Genomic DNA, 18,859 nt, shown 5'->3' with positions numbered 1-18,859 from the left:
GCAGTTAAGTAAGAGTGTGTGTGTGTGTGTGTGTGTGTGTGTGTGTGTGTGTGTGTGTGTGTGTGTGTGTGTGTGTGGTGTGTGTGTGTGTGTGTGTGTCGTGAGGATCCAGTTCTCTGTCAGCAATAAACAAAGCTAGGAGATTACACACAGTCAGAACCAGAGCCTAGAGCTCTGAAACTGAGATGTGCAAGACCAACCAGGCAGTCCAGCAGCAGCCTGTCCTTCTGTCTCTGCCTGTCTCTCTGATCTGTCTCTCCTCCACGTCTCCGCCTGTCTCTCTGATCTGTCTCTCTCCCCACGTCTCCACTTGTCTCTCTGATCTGTCTCTCCCCCACGTCTCCACCTGTCTCTCTGATCTGTCTCTCCCCCACGTCTCCGCCTGTATCTCTGATCCGTCTCTCTCCCCACGTCTCCACCTGTCTCTCTGATCTGTCTCTCCCCCACGTCTCAGCCTGTCTCTCTGATCTGTCTCTCCCCCCACGTCTCCGCCTGTCTCTCTGATCTGTCTCTCTCCCCACGTCTCCGCCTGTCTCTCTGATCCGTCTCTCTCCCCACGTCTCCGCCTGTCTCTCTGATCTGTCTGTCCTTCCCTCTCTTTCTTCCAGAGGTGAACGAGTGCTTGCTGTTTGGCACGTGTTCCCAGCGCTGCGTGAACACCAAAGGTTCCTACAAATGCACCTGTGACAGGAATTTTAAGGAGATCGACGGCGAGTGCATCACCAAAGGTAGCTGGAAATACACGCCGTCCACAGACCCCGAACGTTCTCCGCACAAATGACAGCAGTCGTAGTAAAGCCCCGCCCCTCCCACGAGGTATTAGAGCCGATAACCACCAATGATATCTCCATCATGTAGGTGTGAGTACAGCAGAGGAGGCGTGACCTCAGATGGCCTTAGCCAATAGCACTGTTTGTGACTTTTCCTGAGCTGTTTGTCTCGCTGCTTTCAAGTGTTTTAGTTTCTGTAGTTTCTTGAGAAGCTATGGTTAATTAACAGAGTACTTTGGCAATGCGACACCAGTGTTTTATGATGGGGAGCTATGGGAGGGCAACTTCCATTGTGCAGAAAGCGTGCTTTGACAGTTCCAGTGGTATCCAGTGATATCCAGTAGTATCCAGTGATATCCAGTAGTATCCAGTAGTATCCAGTGGTATCCAGTGGTATCCAGTGGTCTTGTGTCTTGGCTCACGCTAATGCTACTGCTGCTGTAACTATTCTGTGTATTGTGCGTTGAAACAGGTCCAGAGGACCAGGTGCTGTACGTCGCCAACGATACGGACATCCATAGCTTCGTTTACCCGTTCAATCAAAGCCACGGGCACACCCAGCTCGCCCGCCTCGCCCCCAACGCCCGCGTGGTGGGGATGGACGCCCTATTCCACCAGCACAAGTTCGTGTGGGCAACGCAGTTCAACCCAGGGGGGATTTTCTACAAGGATCTGAGTGAGAGGACACCCAGCCGGGTCAGCAGCGGGGCCATCGTGAGTAGAGATGGGAGAACCGCTCCAAACAACTCAAACAACTCCAAACTTCAACATCTCAGAGACACCTGACTGAGCTTGTGTAGTGGGTGCCCTCTCTCTGTCACACACACACACACACACACAAACACACACTCAGAGACGAGGTTCATCTGAGATGCTTTACAGAGCTCCTAGTTGAAGTCTGGGCTTCAGAAAGATTAAAGCAGATAGATTGATGGTAGATTCTCCGAGGTAACAAGGACCGTCCTCCCTCGCCCTCTGTCCACGTCTCTCACCTCCTCCGTCTCTCTGCGAGACTGAAGTTTCACTCGTAGTGTCCGTGAGGAGTCTGGTAAGAGCAGGAGAGGGTGGAGATGACACTGGGGGCGCCCTGAAGAGCCACTATCATCTCGATAGGAGACTGGAGTAAGGCTGGGGAAGTTGGTCCAGCCTTTTCCATCTGTCTCTCTATCCCTCTTGCTCTATCTCTCCCTCTATTTAGTCTTTTTCACCCTCTCTTCTCCCTGCAGTGTCCGGATTTCCGCCGGCCGCGGGACATCTCTGCCGACTGGGTGACGGGGGCTCTCTACTGGACCGACCACTCCCGCATGCACTGGTTCAGCTACTACACCGCCCACTGGAGGCGTCTGCGCTACTCCATCAACGTGGGGCAGCTCAGTGGCTCCACCTGCACCCGCCTCATCACCGACCTCGCCGGAGAGCCCTTCTCCATCACCGTCAACCCCACCCGAGGGTCCGTAACACACCCCTGCAGTCTCTTACCTACTGCCTTTTACGAAAGCCTTGGGGAACTGAGCCTCATATATGGATATATAACCTCATATATGGATATATAACCTCATATAGAGATATATAAACTCATATATGAATATATAACCTCATATATGGATATATAAACTCATATATGGATATATAACCTCATATATGGATATATAAACTCATATATGGATATATAACCTCATATAGGGATATATAAACTCATATATGGATATATAACCTCATATATGGATATATAAACTCATGGTGTATTAAGCCTCATATGTAGGTCTTGAGCCTCAATTGGGGGTATTAAATGTTTAAGCCGATAATATAATTATATTTAATATAGATCCTGATGAAAGGTCAGTTTAACTGTCGTGTACGTTAATGTAAACGTTGAGATCTAGATGAGATCTAGTTGAGATCTAGTTGAGATCTAGTCTCCAGGAGAGTTTCTCCCACTCTATGCCAACACAAATGATCCAGTTTACTGACGCCTTTGGTTCCTGAATATTAGATGCAGCCGTCTTGAGAAAAACCCTGTAAATGTTCCAAATTCAGTGTGTAAATGTCTCTCACGGTGTGGGGGGCTTATAACGCGTGATGAAAAGGACACATCATTCCAGTTGCTGAAATGCTAGCATGTCATCTCAGTTACTGAAATTCTAACATACCAGCTCTGACTAAGCGCAGATGTGTTGCGTTAGACATCTCTGACATTATGCAGTCTACGTTTTCCTATACTTACCACACGTCTGGCATGGCACGAGCTGTCACTCCGACACACCACCTCTCTCTCCATATGATCCCACACCCTCTGACTCACGCGGTCTCCCGCCCAGGGAGTCTGGGCTAAACCTCCTCCGTGTGTGCAGGATGATGTACTGGACGGTGATTGGCGAACACTCCCTCATCGAGGAGGCAGCCATGGACGGCTCGCTCCGCCGCGTGCTCCTTGAGAAGAACCTCCGTCGACCCACAGGTACCCGCCCCCACCAGCCCTCCGTCCACCCCTGGAGACACCCACCCTTACCCCCAACCACTACTTCAAGACCCACTCAGTAAAACACCTCTGACGTTTGGAAGAGATTCTCTTAATTAACCTCAAGGTCACCCAGCCAGAGACGGCGTGGAGCGACTGAACTCAGATGAGCCCGCGTGCTCGCGTGTGATTCACTGCGGTGTCACGTAATTAGCCAACTCTACCCTGTGGACGCTCAAATGGCAAAAGACAGTTTTGCTTCTTTGAAGGGTTCTGTCAAACTAATTTTGATGAAAATGCTACATATAACCTTACTTGTCAAATTACTTGTTCTTTAATTTAAAGTCTGTGCAATTGGAAAAAGCTTCAGCGTACCCAAAGGAGCAAGTTTCAGAGAGAAGAGAAATTTGAGAACTTCCCACAATTTTAGCCTTAATGACTGTGACACTTAAAGGTGTTCAGGACTAATACTGCCTGGAGGATACAGAGGAGACAATATAGATGATAAGTGTGTGATTTATCTTCCTGTCTAGTAGTGTACAAGAAGCAGCTTCTGAGGGAGAGTGATTCTCTGCTCACAGGAACAGATCAGATATCTCATTTACCTCTAACGAGACCACTTTTAAAACCTTTTTTGCTGATGAACACCTATGACTGAGAATGAATGAAATGAATCAGAACTTACTGCCTACAACAGTGTGGGGGGACTAAAGTGTATATGTATATATATGTAACTGGGACTGCACACACACACGTTGGTGCCCCAGAGTGAGGCTAACACGGCTGTGTGTGTGTGTGTGTGTGTGTGTGTGTGTGTGTGTGTGTGTGTGTGTGTGTGTGTGTGTGTGTGTGTGTGTGTGTGTGTGTGGTCGCAGGTCTGGCCATCGATTACTACAGCGAGCGTCTGTACTGGGCTGACTCTGAGCTCTCCATCATCGGCAGCCTGCGATTCGATGGTTCGGACCCCCACATGGCCGCCAGCACGCAGCACGGTGAGGCAGCACCCACTCCTCCACCCGTAGGGAGGACACAGAGAGCATACACGCATGCAGTGCTCAGTGTGCTCACCAGGAACCTCAGCATTGACAGAGAAAGTCTATCTATCTCCCTCTCTCCCTCTCTCTCTCTCTCTCTCTCTCTCTCTCTCTCATTCTCTCTCTCTCCCTCTCTCTCTCTCTCTCATTCTCTCTCTCCCTCTCTCTCTCTTTCTCTATCTCTCTCATTCTCTCTCTCCCTCTCTCTCTCTCGTTCTCTCCCCCCCCCCCCCCCCCCCCCCCCCCCACTGTGTACATCTCTCACACACAGCGATCACACACAGCAGCACAGTCCACAGTTGCACACCAGAGTTCAGATAAAGTCCTGTCTCTTCCATGGGTGTGTCTGGTGGTCAGATAAAGTCCTGTCTCTTCCATGGGTGTGTCTGGTGGTCAGATAAAGTCCTGTCTCTTCCATGGGTGTGTCTGGTGGTCAGATAAAGTCCTGGCTCTTCCATTGGTGTGTAATGGTGGTCAGATAAAGTCCTGGCTCTTCCATTGGTGTGTCTGGTGGTCAGATAAAGTCCTGGCTCTTCCATTGGTGTGTCTGGTGGTCAGATAAAGTCCTGTCTCTTTCATTGGTGTGTCTGGTGGTCAGATAAAGTCCTGGCTCTTCCATTGGTGTGTCTGGTGGTCAGATAAAGTCCTGGCTCTTCCATTGGTGTGTCTGGTGGTCAGATAAAGTCCTGGCTCTTCCATTGGTGTGTCTGGTGGTCAGATAAAGTCCTGGCTCTTCCATTGGTGTGTCTGGTGGTCAGATAAAGTCCTGGCTCTTCCATGGGTGTGTATGGTGGTCAGATAAAGTCCTGGCTCTTCCATTGGTGTGTCTGGTGGTCAGATAAAGTCCTGTCTCTTCCATTGGTGTGTCTGGTGGTCAGATAAAGTCCTGGCTCTTCCATTGGTGTGTCTGGTGGTCAGATAAAGTCCTGGCTCTTCCATTGGTGTGTCTGGTGGTCAGATAAAGTCCTGGCTCTTCCATTGGTGTGTCTGGTGGTCAGATAAAGTCCTGGCTCTTCCATGGGTGTGTATGGTGGTCAGATAAAGTCCTGGCTCTTCCATTGGTGTGTATGGTGGTCAGATAAAGTCCTGTCTCTTCCATGGGTGTGTATGGTGGTCAGATAAAGTCCTGTATCTTCCATGGGTGTGTATGGTGGTCAGGTGTGTTCAACCCCTCTAACCCCCCCAGGTCTCTCTCGTCCCTTCCGCATCGACGTGTTCGAGGACTACGTGTACGGCACGGCGCTGGGTGGGGGCGTGTTCCGTGTGCACAAGCATGGCAGGCGGGAGGCGGAGACGCTACGTCTGCGGGTGGAGGGAGCCTCCAGCATAATGGTGTTCCACCGGTACAAGCAGCAAGAGGGTGAGAGACCCACGTGTCCACTACACGAGTACACACACACACACACCTCAACCACACACACACACACACACCTCAATTACACACTCACACACCTCAACCACACACACACACACACACCTCAACCACACACACACACCTCAACCACACACACACAGCTCAAACACACACACACACACTCACACACACACACACCTCAACCACACACACACACACACCTCAACCACACACACACACACCTCAACCTCACACAGGCACACACACCTCAACCACACACACACACCTCAACCCCACACACACACAAACACACACACCTCAACCTCACACAGACACACACACCTCAGCCACACACACACCTCAACCTCACACAGACACACACCTCAACCACACACACACTTCAACCTCACACAGACACACACACCTCAACCACACACATACACCTCAACCTCACACAGACACATACACCTCAACCACACACACACCTCAACCTCACACAGACACACACACCTCAACCACACACACACCTCAACCTCACACAGACATACACACCTCAACCACACACATACCTCAACCTCACACAGACACACACACCTCAACCACACACACACCTCAACCTCACACACACACCTCAACCTCACACAGACACACACACACCTCAACCTCACACAGACACACACACCTCAACCACACACACACAACTCAACCTCACACAGACACACACACCTCAACCACACACACACCTCAACCTCACACAGACACACACACCTCAACCACACACACACCTCAACCACACACACACCTCAACCTCACACAGACACACACACCTCAACCACACACACACACCTCAACCTCACACAGACACACACACCTCAACCACACACACACCTCAACCTCACACAGACACACACACCTCAACCACACACACACACAACTCAACCTCACACAGACACACACACCTCAACCACACACACACCTCAACCTCACACACACACACACACCTCATCCACACACACACCTCAACCTCACACAGACACACACACCTCAACCACACACACACCTCAACCTCACACAGACACACACACCTCAACCACACACACACACCTCAACCCCACACACACACAAACACACACACCTCAACCTCACACAGACACACACACCTCAGCCACACACACACCTCAACCTCACACAGACACACACACCTCAACCTCACACAGACACACACACCACAACCACACACAGACACACACACCACAACCACACACACACCTCAACCTCACACAGACACACACACCACAACCACACACACACCTCAACCTCACACAGACATACACACCGCAACCACACACACACCTCAACCTCACACATACCTCAACCTCACACAGATACACACACCACAACCACACACACACACAACTCAACCTCACACAGACACACACACCTCAACCACACACACACCTCAACCTCACACAGATACACACACCACAACCACACACACACCTCAACCTCACACAGACACACACACCTCAACCTCACACAGACACACACACCTCAACCTCACACAGACACACACACCACAACCACACACACACCTCAACCTCACACAGACATACACACCGCAACCACACACACACCTCAACCTCACACAGACACACACACCTCAACCTCACACATACCTCAACCTCACACAGACACACACACCACAACCACACACACACCTCAACCTCACATAGACACACACACCTCAACCACACAAACACACCTCAACCTCACACAGACACACACACCACAACCACACACACTCTCCTATCACCCTGACACACACTTCTGTTATCAACGTTATCTTAAACACATACACACACACACACACACACACACACACACACTTCTGTTATCGCTGTCAGCAGGCCAGCATAAGCTCTCCAAACGATTTGCACTTCTCGTCGATGGCTGTAAAGTCTTTCAAATCCAGACCACTAGCTCGATTTAAAAATCTGTTTTCCCAGAGTGCTGTGCATGCTGCCCCACCTTTACCATTCACTTCTCATTTAACTCCCTCTCTCTGTCTCTCTATCTGTCTGTCTCTCTATCTGTCTGTCTCTCTATCTGTCTGTCTGTCTCTGTCTCTCTGTCTGTCTCTCTCTCTGTCAGTGGTAAACCCCTGTCCCAGGATGGGATGTGATTTCCTCTGCCTGTTGAACCCAGAAGGGGCCAGGTGTGTGTGCCCTGAGGGCAGGACTCTGATCAACAGGACATGTGTAGACACCAGCACCTCAGGTAACGCTGTCCAGACACGCCCCTGCCGTACCACACACGCCCCCGCCGTACCACACACGCCCCCGCCGTACCAGACACGCCCTCACCCACCGTACCACACGCCCCCGCCGTACCAGACACGCCCCCTCCATACCAGACACGTCCCCACCCACCGTACCAGACCCGCCCCCACCATATCAGACACGCCCCCACCCACCGTACCAGACACGCCCCCTTCATACCAGACACGCCCTCACCCACCGTACCACACACGCCCCCTTCATACCACACACGCCCCCTCCGTACCACACACGCCCCCTCCGTACCACACACGCCCTCACCCACCGTACCACACGCCCCCGCCGTACCAGACACGCCCCCACCCACCGTACCACACACGCCCCCCGCCGTACCAGACACGCCCTCACCCACCGTACCACACGCCCCCGCCGTACCAGACACGCCCTCACCCACCGTACCACACACGCCCCCGCCGTACCAGACACGCCCCCTCCATACCAGACACGTCCCCACCCACCGTACCAGACCCGCCCCCACCATATCAGACACGCCCCCACCCACCGTACCAGGCACGCCCCCTTCATACCAGACACGCCCTCACCCACCGTACCACACACGCCCCCTTCATACCAGACACGCCCCCTCCGTACCACACACGCCCCCTCCGTACCACACACGCCCTCACCCACCGTACCACACGCCCCCGCCGTACCAGACACGCCCCCTCCGTACCAGACACGCCCCCACCCACCGTACCACACACGCCCCCGCCGTACCAGACACGCCCTCACCCACCGTACCACACACGCCCCCGCCGTACCAGACACGCCCCCTCCATACCAGACACGTCCCCACCCACCGTACCAGACCCGCCCCCACCATATCAGACACGCCCCCACCCACCGTACCAGACACGCCCCCTTCATACCAGACACGCCCTCACCCACCGTACCACACACGCCCCCTTCATACCAGACACGCCCCCTCCGTACCACATACGCCCTCACCCACCGTACCACACGCCCCCGCCGTACCAGACACGCCCCCTCCGTACCAGACACGCCCCCACCCACCGTACCACACACGCCCCCGCCGTACCAGACACGCCCTCACCCACCGTACCACACACGCCCCCGCCATACCAGACACGCCCCCTCCATACCAGACACGCCCTCACCCACCGTACCACACACGCCCCCGCCGTACCAGACACGCCCCCTCCATACCAGACACGTCCCCACCCACCGTACCAGACCCGCCCCCACCATATCAGACACGCCCCCACCCACCGTACCAGACCCGCCCCCACCATATCAGACACGCCCCCACCCACCGTACCAGACCCGCCCCCACCATATCAGACACGCCCCCACCCACCGTACCAGACACGCCCCCTTCATACCAGACACGCCCCCACCCACTGTACCAGACACGCCCCAGCCTGAGAAGGCTCAAGTGTGTTACACATCAACGCTCCTGACTGAAGTGTTTACTACACTGACCCTCAAACACACACACACACACACACACACACACGGTAGAGAAAAGTTAATCAAATCATCAAATCCTTATTAAAGGCAGAAACATTGTATTGCTAAGTATGATGAGCATGTGCTTATATCTTTATCTCTGTGTCACTGTGTTTGTATGTCTTTTGTGTGTGTTGACCTGTTTGTATATGTATGTGGTTTGTGTATATCTGTATGTATGCATTGCTGTGTGTGTGTGTGTGTGTGTGTGTGTGTGTGTGTGTGTGTGTGTATTCTGTCTCTGCGTATGTATATGTGTTTTTGTGTTTTCCTGTGTGTGTGTGTGTGCATGTGTGTGTGTTTATTCTGTCTCTGCGTATGTATATGTGTTTTCCTGTGTGTGTGTGTTGTGTGCGTGTGTGTGTGTGTGTGTGTGTGAGTGTATTCTGTCTCTGCGTATGTATATATGTTTTCCTGTGTGTGTGTGTGTGTGTGTGTGTGTGTGTGTGTGTGTGTGTTCTGTCTCTGCGTGTGTGTGTGTGTGTGTGTTTCAGGCGAGCTGTGCAGGCCGGTGTGTGAGAACGGAGGGCGGTGTGTGTTGAATGAGCGTGGGGAGCCCCGCTGTCACTGCTGGCCCAACTACTCGGGTCAGCACTGTGAGGTCAGCCACTGTAAAGAACACTGTGGTAATGGAGGCACCTGCACCGCGTCACCACTAGGTAGGCGCTCTTTCACCCGGGGCATCTCCAGCAGTCAACACTGGGTGTGAGGAAGAAGTGTGTGTGTGTGTGTGTGTGTGTGTGTGTGTGTTTTGGGTGTGTGTGCTAATTTGGTTACATCAGTAGAATGTGTGTGTGTTTCCTGTGTCACTCATGAGGCAAAGAGCAAAATGAAGGTGGAAAGAGTAAACTTTGAGAAGAGAGGGGGAGTGAGAATGATGCAGAGAGACAGACAGACGGACAGACAGACAGACAGACAGACAGACAGACAGACACAGAGGAAGGGGCAAAGGACAGAATGACAGAAAGACAAGGTGTCTGACAGTTGGTCATTATCCCTGTGTGTGTGTGTGTGTGTGTGTGTGTGTGTGTGTGTGTGTGTGTGTGTGTGTGTGTGTGTGTGTGTGTGTGTGTGTGTGTGTGTGTGCACACATTTGTGAGTGTGTGTGTGTGTGTTTGTGTGTTTGTGTGTGTGCACGTCTCATTAGGTTGATGGTGCGCAGGTGTGTGTGTGTGTGTGAGTGTGTGTATATCTGTGAGGGATCTACATGTCAGAAATGTCACGTTTTCTGTGGGCATCAGCAGCACTGAAGACGCAGAAAGTTCTAGAACATTTGGAGGCGAGTGCTTCCTGTCAGCCTGGCCAGGGTAATATAGTACAGCTCAGTGTGACGTTCATCACACAACTCTTGGTTGTCCTACTACGATGCACTGAAGATGAAAGAACTTCAGACTTCAGTCAACACCTCACCACGTCAGTGCCTAATTGGTGTTGTTTTTCCATAGGCAGTGTACACACAACTTTATGGTGTTTTACTGGGCACAGAAGATATGAGAAGGAACTTCTGACAAGCATTTGTGCCAGGACCGTTGGTTGTGGTTATGAATATGCTCTTATGAACGTTTAATTCTTATTTATGAAGCTGAATTCTTGTGGCCGTGTGAATCACAGACCCTTTCAAACACTGCCTGGTAATGGCAGGTGGGGGCGTCGCCCCACAGGGAGGCGTGGCATAGGGGTGTGGCCAGGGAGTCATAACAGAGTAGTCACCCAAAAGTGTGAAGAGCAAAAATCAACACACAGCTCACAGTATTCCTCAAACACCACACACACACAAAACACAATGCATGCACACACAAGCAAAAGTCCTCCCACACACACTGTGATATATATAAACGATAACACAGAATTAACGCTGGAAACCTGCAGAAATGTGTCCCAGGTGAAACTCAGTAATAATGCCCCAGCCTGGTCCTGGCCCTCTTCTCTGAGTCGGTGCTGGACTAATGGCCGTGGGTCTGACCCAGTATTCCTGACACATGGGCTTGTCAAAAGGATCGTAAAGGCCCCGCTCTTAATTTGTGTGGTCGCTCCCGCAGAAATGGGCCAGAGACGGGTCATATCCAGCCCGTTGTTTCGCCATCTACATCCTCACGCTCTAATTTCAGAACGTTTTTGCTCCCAGCGCTTGACGTGATTTATTTATAATGTTGGGACTTGTATCTCCGGCTTTTTACTTTTTTACGTGTCCATTAGTGTGAAAAGGTTGGGTACGGTGGCCGTTTGGGACAGCCCCGGCCTTAAAGCATTCTGTGTTTTCAGCTATGAGATTTATTTCTTGACTTCTCCTCCGGACTGTTTCTCAGAGGTGTGATCGAGGGCCGTATTAAGACCCACTCTGTTAGCCGCCCGTCCCGAATGGCGTGTGTGAAGTCAGCCGCAGACCGAACAGACAAGCTGAACGGATTTCGAACTGCAGACGCTGACCTGAGATCAGATGTTCCTGGTGAAACGGTCCCCCTCTCTGCAGGGAGGCCGGCGTGTCGCTGTGCTCTGGGCTTCACGGGACAGCAGTGTGACAGGCGCATGTGTGATGCTTACTGCCTCAACGGGGGCACGTGTGACGTTACCCTCGGTAACCAACCTTTCTGCCACTGTCCTGCAGAATACACGGGAGAACGCTGCCGTTACCGTGAGTAACCAGTCTCCTCTTTGATGTTATATTGATATTATCCTCTATAGTTATTATATACTGAGAATATATATTACATAGTTATTATACAGTTATTTGATAATGAGTTATTTATAGTGAACATAAACAGTGTTTATCCCATAATTTGCAAAGGATGAAGGCCACAAACACCTTTAAATAACACAGCGGAAAGATTCTCTGATCCTCTGAGTGTTTCCAGTACTTTGTTGCAAGCACCCAGCATGAATCCGATCCGATTGAGAGTTCTGCTCAAAGATTATAGCGTATCCACGTGGCCTCTTGTTTACTGTATTACTTCAGCAATTATCTCTGAATTCGTAAAAAAAAAGCTACCATACAGGTTTCATTCCCCAGGGCCATATATTCCTCAGAGTTCATTGTATATTTATAAGACCACATATGTTTATCATATTCTAATTAGGCATCTGTTAGTCCTCCGATAGCAGCTGTATGTGTGTGTGTGTGTGTGTGTGTGTGTGTGTGTGTGTGTGTGTGTGTGTGTGTGTGTGTGAGTGTGAGTGTGAGTGTGAGTGTCTGTGTGTGTGTGTGTGTGTGTGTGTGTGTGTGTGTGTGTGTGTGTGTGTGTGTATATGTGTGTATATGTGTGTGTAAGTGTGTATGTGGGTTTGAAGGGTTTAGCCATGTGTGCTCCATGGTAATGTCACTGATGTGTGGCCCCTCTGTTGTGCCGTAGACGTGTGCCACCATTACTGCGTGAACTCCAAGGCCTGTACGCTCTCCAGTTCCGGGGATGTGGAGTGTGTGTGTCCCACACGCTACGAGGGCCTGAAGTGTGAGCTGGATCGCTGTTTGCACTGTAGAGGGGCCTCGTGTATCGTGGACAATAACACCGGGGATGTGTTCTGCAAGTGAGTGTGTGTGTGTGTGTGTGTGTGTGTGTGTGTGTGTGTGTGTGTGTGTGTGTGTGTGCTTTTCTGCATGTCACTGTTTAACTATTACCCATTTCATTACTTTCCATATAGGTAAGCCTCATTTTTATGTATTTTGTGTGTGTGTGTGTGTGTGTGTGTGTGTGTGTGTTTACAGTTGCACTAGCGGGAGAATTGCGTCCAGCTGTCAGTTGTGTGATGGTTATTGCTATAATGGAGGAACCTGCCATCTTGACTCCGACACCTCCCTTCCCTTCTGCCAGTGAGTAGTGCGTCTCCTGCTGCCTTTACTGGGGGGACAGGTGACTCCCCTGCTGACCGCTGCCTTTACTGGGGGGACAGGTGACTCCCCTGCTGACCGCTGCCTTTAGTGGAGTGCAGATTCCTCCTGTGTCTCCTGCTGCCTTGTGAGTCATGGTGAGCTGTCTCCCTGACTGATGCCATTACAGAGGAAGAGATGCCCCCCCCCTCCAGCTGCTGCCGCCTCTAGAAGAGAGTAGATACCTTCATTACAGCTGCCATTAGTGGAGAGTCAATCCATTACTGCTGCCAGAATACTGCTGCCCTCCTGTCTGCTGCCACTAGCAGGATGTGTGTGCTCCTGTTATCATATGAGGGCATGTGCCTGTCCCCCCCACACACTGTCCCCCACACACGGGATCATCATCAGCCCACAGTGAGCTGGATCGGAGGTGTTCCGGAGAACACAAGGCCGTGCGCTGCACTGTGGACCCTGTCACAGAGAAGCACTCAGGCTACCACTACTGCAATAGGATCGCGTGCGTAGACCGGAGAGTCATAACAGAGCATTACCACACCAAAGTCCCATGAATCCTTGTTATCTCAGCAGGGTTTCTTCAGTCCTCTCCACCCCCCACTCAGACCGTAGCCCTGCCTGCCCCCGCCTGGCCCCGCCTCCCACGGCTGGCCCCGCCTCCCCCGCCTGGCCCCGCCTCCCACGGCTTTATGGTGGAGTAGCCAAACAGGCACTCTCTACACACACCAGACACTGTCTACACACATTGGACACCGTCTACACACATTGGACACCGTCTACACACACCAGACACCGTTTACACACACAAGACACTCTCTACACACATCAGACACCGTCTACACACACCAAACACTCTCTAAACACACCAGACACCGTCTACAAACACCAGACACCGTCTACAAACACCAGACACCGTCTACACACACCAGACGCCGTCTACACACACCAGACGCCGTCTACACACACCAGACGCCGTCTACAGACACCAGACACCGCCTACACACATCAGACACCGTCTACACACACAAGACACCGTCCACACACACCAGACACCGTCTACACACACCACACTTCTACAGAGACAAACTGTGGAAGAACACAACCTGGGGAGTTGAAGATAAAGAGAAACAGAGGGAGTGATGGAGCGTTAGTGACTGGGAGAGAAAGAGGGAGGCACAAAAAGCGACAAACTGATGGACAGAGGAGGAGAGTGACAGCAGCAGACGGATGGGTGTGGAGAGGGGGATTCAGAAAGGGTGAGGGACGGCGAAAAAATAGGTTGGGCGTTCATTCAGTGCTGAGTCTCCTTAGCATCATACATGACTGTCATCTGGCTGTTTTTCTTATCCTCGAATAGAGTTAATTTGGCTGTGTGTGTGTGTGTGTGTGTGTGTGTGTGTGTGTGTGTGTGTGTGTGTGTGTGTGTGTGTGTGTGTGAGAGAGAGAGAGAGAGAGAGAGAGAGAGAGAGAGAAAGAAGACACAGAGAGAAAACAATGACAGAGTTGATGGACATACTTTGTCCCAAAAGAAATAAGCAGAGAGCATTTGTTTTTTTGTCTTTTTCCATCTAATAAAAGTGTTGTCTTTCTCTCTCTCTCTCTCGCTCTCTCTCTCTCTCTCTCTCCCATATTCCTTCTCTCTCTCTGCTTATGTCTTGTGTTCCCTGCTGTAGAAGCCTCTAGTTTGTCCAGTGTACACTGTATTACAGTTTTTTGCAGATGCTCACACCCTTTCGTCAAAACTTAACACACAGCATCCAATGCTACACACACAACAGGCAAAACATCTCACAATTTTGGAAAAAGCACACACTTCAACCAAAACTCTTGCAACTCTTGCCAAAACCATATTATTGCATCTAAACGCTACACACAAATATCAGATGATTAGCCTTTCATATATGTGACTACACACTGAAGTGACAAATGGAAAACACTACTACCATGTGTTTGAGTGTTTAGTTTGTAGTCTGCTGTGAAGGTCTGTCAGAGGTCTCATATATACATGAATATTCACAAATATTGAGGTTATTTCTGCATATTCAGTACATTTACACCATAATGTAAAACACAATTACAAGGGGGAGGTTTTATTTTTTGGTTTTGCATGAACATTACAGCAACACATGCTGTATATACTGTAAACACATGGACAACAAAAAGATAAAATAACCTCAATCTTCCTCCATCACCTGCAGAATGTATTTGAACTGGGGGGGTTGGTGACCACCTCCATACCAAAAAGAACTCAACAACAATGGAGAGTTTGGTGGAGGTGAATCACAACAAATCGTGATTGTTCAGTGAACCAGTTTGTACTTGAGCAGCCCGGTGCAAACTTATGTTGTCCCAGATGACAACAAACCTGGACTGTTCTGGTTCATCCCACTGGTGATGGAGAATGAGTGTGTTGTGCTCTGTGTTGAAGAAGGTGATGTACACAATGTTGTAGGGACCAAGAGTGGCATGATGATGAGTGGCAAATTCATAGCGCAGTTGTTTCACACTGTCACTGGCCCAGTGCAGATAGACTCACCGAATGGATGTTGCTGATAGTGACGTCAGTATTGATGTGCTGTTGTAGTTGTTGTAAACGTATGCAGTTGTTTGCTCTGACCATATTGATGATGGTCTCTTTCTGTTCTGAGGTGGATAGAAACCCACCAAGGGGTAGTCTAGTACATGTGTAGTATGTATAGAGGGGTAGTCTGGTACATGATGTAGTATGTATAGAGGGGTAGTCTAGTACATGTGTAGTATGTATAGAGGGGTGGTCTAGTACATGATGTAGTATGTATAGAGGGGTAGTCTAGTACATGATGTAGTATGTATAGAGGGGTAGTCTAGTACATGATGTAGTATGTATAGAGGGGTAGTCTAGTACATGATGTAGTATGTATAGAGGTGTAGTCTAGTACATGATGTAGTATGTATAGAGGGGTAGTCTAGTACATGATGTAGTATGTATAGAGGGATAGTCTAGTACATGATGTGGTATGTATAGAGGGGTAGTCTAGTACATGATGTGGTATGTATAGAGGGGTAGTCTAGTACAGTACATGATGTAGTATGTATAGAGGGGTAGTCTGGTACATGATGTGGTATGTATAGAGGGGTAGTCTAGTACATGATGTGGTATGTATAGAGGGGTAGTCTAGTACATGATGTGGTATGTATAGAGGGGTAGTCTAGTACATGATGTGGTATGTATAGAGGGGTGGTCTGGTACATGATGTGGTATGTATAGAGGGGTAGTCTAGTACATGATGTGCTATGTATAGAGGGGTAGTCTAGTACATGATGTAGTATGTATAGAGGGGTAGTCTAGTACATGATGTAGTATGTATAGAGGGGTAGTCTAGTACATGATGTAGTATGTATAGAGGGGTAGTCTAGTACATGATGTAGTATGTATAGAGGGTTAGTCTAGTACATGATGTAGTATGTATAGAGGGGTAGTCTAGTACATGATGTAGTATGTATAGAGGTGTAGTCTAGTACATGATGTAGTATGTATAGAGGGGTAGTCTAGTACATGATGTAGTATGTATAGAGGGGTAGTCTAGTACATGATGTGGTATGTATAGAGGGGTAGTCTAGTACATGATGTGGTATGTATAGAGGGGTAGTCTAGTACAGTACATGATGTAGTATGTATAGAGGGGTAGTCTGGTACATGATGTGGTATGTATAGAGGGGTAGTCTAGTACATGATGTGGTATGTATAGAGGGGTAGTCTAGTACATGATGTGGTATGTATAGAGGGGTAGTCTAGTACATGATGTAGTATGTATAGAGGGGTAGTCTGGTACATGATGTAGTATGTATAGAGGGGTAGTCTGGTACATGATGTAGTATGTATAGAGGAGTAGTCTAGTACATGATGTAGTATGTATAGAGGGGTAGTCTAGTACATGATGTAGTATGTATAGAGGGGTAGTCTGGTACATGATGTAGTATGTATAGAGGGGTAGTCTGGTACATGATGTAGTATGTATAGAGAGGTAGTCTAGTACGTGATGTGGTATGTATAGAGGGGTAGTCTAGTACATGTGGTATGTATAGAGGGGTAGTCTAGCACATGATGTGGTATGTATAGAGGGGTAGTCTGGTACATGATGTGGTATGTATAGAGGGGTAGTCTGGTACATGATGTGGTATGTATAGAGGGGTAGTCTAGTACATGATGTGGTATGTATAGAGGGGTAATCTAGTACATGATGTAGTATGTATAGAGGGGTAGTCTAGTACATGATGTAGTATGTATAGAGGGGTAGTCTAGTACATGATGTAGTATGTATAGAGGTGTAGTCTAGTACATGATGTAGTATGTATAGAGGGGTAGTCTAGTACATGATGTAGTATGTATAGAGGGGTAGTCTAGTACATGATGTGGTATGTATAGAGGGGTAGTCTAGTACATGATGTGGTATGTATAGAGGGGTAGTCTAGTACAGTACATGATGTAGTATGTATAGAGGGGTAGTCTAGTACATGATGTAGTATGTATAGAGGGGTAGTATAGTACATGATGTAGTATGTATAGAGGGGTAGTCTAGTACATGATGTGGTATGTATAGAGGTGTAGTCTAGTACATGATGTGGTATGTATAGAGGGGTAGTCTAGTACAGTACATGATGTAGTATGTATAGAGGGGTAGTCTAGTACATGATGTGGTATGTATAGAGGGGTAGTCCAGTACATGATGTGGTATGTATAGAGGGGTAGTCTAGTACATGATGTGGTATGTATAGAGGGGTAGACTGGTACATGATGTGGTATGTATAGAGGGGTAGTCTGGTACATGATGTGGTATGTATAGAGGGGTAGTCTAGTACATGATGTGCTATGTATAGAGGGGTAGTCTAGTACACGATGTAGTATGTATAGAGGGGTAGTCTAGTACACGATGTGGTATGTGTAGAGGGGTAGTCTAGTACACGATGTGGTATGTATAGAGGGGTAGTCTAGTGCATGATGTGGTATGTATAGAGGGGTAGTCTAGTACATGATGTGGTATGTATAGAGGGGTAGTCTAGTACATGATGTGGTATGTATAGAGGGGTAGTCTAGTACATGATGTGGTATGTATAGAGGGGTAGTCTACTACATGATGTGGTATGTATAGAGGGGTAGTCTAGTACATGATGTAGTGTGTATAGCGGGGTAGTCTAGTACATGATGTAGTATGTATAGAGGGGTAGTCTGGTACATGATGTAGTATGTATAGAGGGGTAGTCTGGTACATGATGTAGTATGTATAGAGGAGTAGTCTAGTACATGATGTAGTATGTATAGAGGGGTAGTCTAGTACATGATGTAGTATGTATAGAGGGGTAGTCTGGTACATGATGTAGTATGTATAGAGGGGTAGTCTAGTACATGATGTAGTATGTATAGAGGGGTAGTCTAGTACATGATGTGGTATGTATAGAGGGGTAGTCTAGTACATGTGGTATGTATAGAGGGGTAGTCTGGTACATGATGTGGTATGTATAGAGGGGTAGTCTGGTACATGATGTGGTATGTATAGAGGGGTAGTCTAGTACATGATGTGGTATGTATAGAGGGGTAATCTAGTACATGATGTAGTATGTATAGAGGGGTAGTCTAGTA

At 49.2% G+C, this 18,859-nt stretch overlaps 1 protein-coding gene across 1 annotated transcript in view; it reads left to right on the top strand.

Annotated features, from left to right (window-relative positions):
• The window catches only part of lrp1ba (low density lipoprotein receptor-related protein 1Ba), a 284,803-nt gene that overhangs the window by 251,591 nt on the left and 14,353 nt on the right, over positions 1-18,859 (top strand). Inside the window, exons 76-86 of the mRNA XM_077010394.1 lie at positions 609-728; positions 1,243-1,484; positions 1,997-2,220; positions 3,122-3,228; positions 4,104-4,220; positions 5,449-5,622; positions 7,768-7,893; positions 9,917-10,081; positions 11,893-12,054; positions 12,770-12,944; positions 13,123-13,227. Of these exons, the coding sequence (XP_076866509.1) occupies positions 609-728; positions 1,243-1,484; positions 1,997-2,220; positions 3,122-3,228; positions 4,104-4,220; positions 5,449-5,622; positions 7,768-7,893; positions 9,917-10,081; positions 11,893-12,054; positions 12,770-12,944; positions 13,123-13,227 (1,717 nt within the window). The remainder of the gene's footprint in view (positions 1-608; positions 729-1,242; positions 1,485-1,996; positions 2,221-3,121; positions 3,229-4,103; positions 4,221-5,448; positions 5,623-7,767; positions 7,894-9,916; positions 10,082-11,892; positions 12,055-12,769; positions 12,945-13,122; positions 13,228-18,859) is intronic.

This window comes from Brachyhypopomus gauderio, chromosome 1, assembly GCF_052324685.1.
Source record: "Brachyhypopomus gauderio isolate BG-103 chromosome 1, BGAUD_0.2, whole genome shotgun sequence".
Taxonomy (NCBI): Eukaryota; Metazoa; Chordata; class Actinopteri; order Gymnotiformes; family Hypopomidae; genus Brachyhypopomus; species Brachyhypopomus gauderio.
The sequence above is the reverse complement of the archived record's forward strand: the minus strand, read 5'-3'. Positions and strand labels throughout refer to the sequence as shown.